General features: G+C 41.0%; 1 protein-coding gene across 1 annotated transcript; it reads right to left on the bottom strand.

The window, feature by feature from the left end:
* Positions 1-3150: 3150 nt before the first annotated feature.
* LOC114881908 lies at positions 3151-4179 on the bottom strand. The gene has a single exon (XM_029198792.2). The coding sequence runs from the start codon at positions 4177-4179 to the stop codon at positions 3151-3153; it is 1029 nt and encodes a 342-aa protein (XP_029054625.2).
* Between the last annotated feature and the right edge of the window lie 1407 nt (positions 4180-5586).

Raw genomic sequence — 5586 nt, 5'->3', positions numbered from 1 at the left:
CACAATTTCGTTTCTTCCCCTTTTCTTTCATTTTGGCCAGATACTAATTCATTTTCATTACAGGTCCGTCAATCAATAGTAAATTCTACTCCACAAACGGCAACAGGAGGGTCGCTCAGACCCGCCCCCCCCCCCCCCCCCCGAATGAGAGCGCAGCATGGACGAATGAGTGACTGCGATTAAGAGCTCACCGAATATTGTATCTCTTTTCTCTCATTTCTCGACGTTCGACTCCCTTTTGTTGTATTCCCCGTTTCCGGTCAAGGCGGGGGGGTGTTGTAACGTAGTGACACCCGTGCCCCCCCGTTACAATCGCTGCGCTTCCTCCACTCACACGCCCATCTAACGACAACCTCTAACCCTTCCCTCACCTTACCCCTTTCTCCCTGCCCGCCGGTGTCGGGACGATGGAGGCAACGGACTGACACAACGAGGACCACCCTCAACAGGTGCTTCGAGGCCGGCGACAGAACCACCCCTCCAGCAAACAAGGAGCAACGTCGAATTTCCAGAAACTGCGATGATACGCAAACGTCCACCCGGAGCTATCTGTCGTCGAGCCCGAAGACCTCAGCCCACCCGTTACCGCAGGATGTCCGTCAGCCCCATTGACCCCGATCACCGGTATATCGAAGATCGATAATCGATCCGTCTCGTTGCCGGAAGAGGCCCCTTCCAAACCCCATCCCCTCCCCAAAATATCCCGCGACGATCTCGTCGTCGCGGCGGCGACGACGAGCCCTTGATGAGCCTATGGCTATCGTGTCGAAAAGTATTGGAAGGTTTAGAGAAATTTAGAAAGAGTTTGTATTGCGATTTGAGAGTTTGTGAGTCAGTGTGAGGCGTTTTTAGTAAGCCCTTTTATTAAGTAATTGCATTCGATTATACTGTGCGAGTTTTGGCAACGACCCCCTTCTCGTTTTGACCCCGTTCTATTGCTCTAAATCTACGCGTAACGTATTGAACCCCGTGCGGACCCATCCCAACCCTGCAACCTCCCTTCCCCCGCTATTCCTCCTCGCGTGCTCCCCGCGAAACTGTACGGACGCAAGTGCCCGAATCCCCTCCGCTGTATACGCCCGATACCCCGTTCCCTTTTTTGATTCTGAACGCCACGATAAGTGGCTGGCGCCCAACAAATTTGTATCGCGTAAAGCCCCTGTATAGAGTGAACCTCCGAAAGGGTCACAATATATTTCAGATTGTTTTCTTTTATTTCCTTACGACATCTTACAAATACTAAACGTACCATTAAAAACTGTGAAATAAAATATTTTCCAACACAAAAAACCGATTTCGAAATGCACTAAAAAGTGTAAAATAATTTCTATATCATTTATACCAGTATTCCACAGCTATTAATAAAATCTACTTAATCATTAAATAGGATACTAAATACATTTCAACCTTTTCGGAGGCGGCGCAAAATTAAAAACTTTTCTTCTATTAGGAAGATCATAGTTCATGCGTCGGCAACCTGTGACAAATCACCCGTTTGATAATTTAAAATAAACAATATTGAACGGGAATCAACATACCCATTGCAGATTAACTATACTGCATTTGAGTATAGACCATACTTAACTCACGCAGGTTACTAGGTGTAGGGACATTTGCAATAACGTGTGTGATTCTCCTGTACACCTTGCTTCTTACTTCACGATCATATAATTGTTTCTTTGAAAAAATAATAGTAATTTCATTGTTTCGTGTATCTGTACCATATCATAATCGGTTATTACCTATCGTACGTCATATATTTCCGTCCGCCATTTATATGATCGCAAAGTAAGAAGCAAGCTGTAGAAGGTAATCACACACATTATTAAAAATCTCCCTAGACCTAGTGAGCGAGTTAAGTGTGGTCTGTCGTGAATTGCAGTAGACATGTACCTCAGAAGTGGTAGCAACTTCAGATACAATCGTTAGAATTAGAAATGTTTTGTGCTGTATCTATAACGTTTCGAATTGTATTTCTTACGACTGCTAAATTACCAACTTTGCCATACCGCAATGGAATCGTTATTAGCAGGATCAACGCGCGCGGCAGCGCGCGAACCAAGTTCCCCGCCCGCCCCTTCTAAGCTGCCGAGTAGTATATCTCGTACCAGAGTTAAGCGCTTTTTAGCCATATTTGCACCGCCATTGCCGCTCTCCCCGGTAACCGAGGTCAACCAAAATTTTGTATGTGAGCTAGATATAATATCAACTAACTCTCATGTAAAAAGCAACTTTTTACCTAGCCTGGAACCTGAGATATCAATACGCCAAAAACGCATAATTCTTGGAAAATATATAATAGAAGGAGGATCATGTTAATTCTAACCCACTTCCAAAAAAGCTAGAAACATGAAAATTTGGAATCAGGTGTCTTTTATATCCAAACCGACGGGAAAAATCGAAAAATCCGAAAAAATTCCTTAAAGCACTTAAAACGTTCTCGCTTAATCACTTAATAACTTAAGTGGTTTAAGGAATTTTTTTCGGGTTTTTCGGTTTTTCCCGTTGGTTTGGATATAAATTATTGTCATTATTATATTATTATTATTTTTTATTATTTATTATTTATTATTTATTATTTATTATTTGTAATCTATAATTTACTAGCTGACCCGACAGACGTTGTCCTGTCCAAATTTCAATAAAGTCGTTTGTGATCGTTTTGTGAATTTGCGAAAAGCTACTGGAAATGTGGAAGTAAAGTAAAAAACGCATTTCTGAGTGATTACAGTTTCACGAACGGATTGGAAACCGATAATGCCCAGCTAAACATGTCAATCTGCTACTTGTACCGTTTCAAAAATTTTAATTTTTGCAGTTTGTCCGAATTTTCCGACTTTATAATTGTCTCGAATATTTTTTCCTAAAAACTTTTCCTGAAAACATATCCATCGTTCGAATCGTGAGTTATGGTCTTTAGTTCCTACAAAAATCCCATAGGAAAAAGCACGAATTTTCCATTTTTCCGGGCAACTGTTCCAATTTTTCTTGCCCTAGAAACCTTACTCGGTCTATTATGAACATTTAAAAACAAAATTAGCCAAATCAGTCCAGCCGTTCTCAAGTGATGCGGTTACCAACGAACAGCATTTACCCGGCATGCGTTGCAATACCACTCAAAGGACAAAAGTGTTTGTCTTTTAATTCTGGTTATTGAAGTGCTTTTGGATAAGTAATATTTTTTGTTTTTCCGTCTGGTGCGTACACGAATAAATCAGAAGGTTTCCCGACGCGTGAGCAGGTCACATACAGCTGTCCATGTGAGAAGCATGGATTTTCTAAATTTAGTCCACACACTTGTAGCGATTGTCCCTGTGCTTTGTTGATGGTCATTGCAAATGCGAGTTGCACCGGAAACTGCAAACGTTTGAATTCGAATGGCATATCTGTTGGAATCATTGGGATTCGTGGCAACAGTACATCTTCTCCTTTAAATTTTTCATTTAAAATTTTAGCTTCGATGATATTGTTCATCATCTTTTTCACTGAAAACCTGGTACCGTTGCAAAGTCTTGGTGGATTGATGTTTCGGAGAAGAATGACAGGCACGCCAATTTTCAATGTTACAACGTGCGGCGGTATGCCTGGAAAATCAAGTGAATTCAACAATTCAGTTGGATAATTGATAACTTCGTCTTGTTTCATTACAGTATCGATGGACTTATACGTTGTCGCTTCGCCTGGTATTTCGGTTTGAATGCTGAAATTGATGGCATTGACATCGTTGTTTTTTGCTGCTAATATAGCACGTGCAGTGAGCCACTGATGATTTTTGTAATTCTGTGCAATATTTGGGAAAACGTTGTGAATTAATTCGTTTGTGGTTGTTGTGATTTTACAGAAGTTTGTTGGCAATGTGATACATTGCGTGGATTCATCGATTGCCATTTTCCCATTCCCAATATCCAACAATTGTTTTGCGAAACGTTCAGCGGATGCATCATGTTGTACTTGTACACGCATATTGGTCTTCAAAGTCAATTTCTGTACGTGTCGCCATAAAACTGATGATTTGAGACATGCATTAAGTTCATCAGCGGGTGTTGAACGTGGTATAACTGGTAGAGTTTGTCGAAAATCACCTAACAATAAAATAAGTGCACCACCGAAGAGCTGTTTATTTTCTCTCAAATCTTGTAGTGTACGATGAAGCGCTTCCAATGCTTTTTTGTGCGCCATAGTACATTCGTCCCATATAATGAGTTGACATGATTAAAGTACTTTGCTCATTCCAGAATTTTTGTTGATATTGCATGTTGGTGATATTTGCATATTCAATGGCAATTTCAGTGCTGAATGCGCTGTTCGACCACCATCCAAAAGAGTTGCGGCAATTGCAGATGATGCGATTGCCAGTGCAATATTTTTCCATGCTCGTATGGTTGCCAAAATAAGTGAAATGAGGAAAGTTTTGCCTGTTTCTCCGGGTGCATCTAGGATATACAATCCGCCGCTTTGTCTTGTAATTGCATGCATAATTTTGTCATACGCTCTGCGTTGTTCTGGAACCAATTTTGGAAGATTCGTTACAACAAATGTATCCAATTTGTCGACATGAAAGTGTGTTTCTCGTTGCAAATCATGATCGAAGAGGTCGTTTGCAGATCGATTCGGAGCAGCCATTCCCAATTGCACCAGTGCTTTGTTAGCGATTGCCAAACATATGTCCTCAATGGAAACCAATGCCTCATTATACACGTTTGGTGTGAATTAAATGTCCGGATTTTGATTCGTTGCACGCAAACGATGTAAGATGTCTTCACTCATGTAGTCTTTGTATTTTTCCCAAAGACCTTTTGGATTGGATGGGAAACACATTGTCAATATGATTGCAAATAACGTGCGTATTTGCTGTGGTTGAGCAGTATTCGATGCATCAGCGAGTGAAGTGTCTCAATGTGCATCGTTTTCAAGAAGATTTAATTTTTGGCAAGCTTCACGATAAGTGGCACATACTTGACCGTTTACTGTTCTCAATTCTTGGAAGGATGTCGGTCCACGTACGTTGATTAACAGTAATCGCAAGTAGAAGCATTCTGCATTGTTTGGATGAACAGTGTACAGACGGCCTAATGTGTCGGTCGAATATAAATTGGGATGTCCTTCAACTGCTTTACCTTGTTTGCGACGTTCAAACTTTTTTGCTGATGCATTCCATGTGTAGTATGTTGGCACTTCAGAGTAAAGTAGCGTTTTTGCAAACATATCATTCCCGCACATTAAGAAAAATGCAGTTAACTTTGTTGGCGGTGATGACAATACTCTTGCACGTGCATTTTCTGTTGTGAAGTACACGTGCTGTCCGTTTTCAAAGTGTACTGCCAAATGAACAACTGTTGGATGTCGTTCATGGATTGGAAATGATAAAATGCGCCATACTGCTTCATTGCTACTAATGTAGCGTCCCAATTGATATTGGTTGATTTCATCGATAGATGCTGTTCAGGAATGATGGAAATCCTGGGTGGATTGCGCTGGGAAAGAATTTTACACTTGCTGGTTCGGATTCACAAATTGATTTATTCGAGTCAATTATAAAATGAAATGAACACGCTGATTTGACAATTAGTGTGAGCAAACAATACA

The sequence above is a fragment of the Osmia bicornis genome, unplaced genomic scaffold (genome assembly GCF_907164935.1).
Source record: "Osmia bicornis bicornis unplaced genomic scaffold, iOsmBic2.1, whole genome shotgun sequence".
Lineage (NCBI taxonomy): Eukaryota > Metazoa > Arthropoda > Insecta > Hymenoptera > Megachilidae > Osmia > Osmia bicornis.
The sequence above is the reverse complement of the archived record's forward strand: the minus strand, read 5'-3'. Positions and strand labels throughout refer to the sequence as shown.

Bases quoted from the DNA above. Each gene is read 5' to 3' on its own strand.
- LOC114881908 (XM_029198792.2), bottom strand. From the start codon at position 4,179: ATGGCGCACAAAAAAGCATTGGAAGCGCTTCATCGTACACTACAAGAT.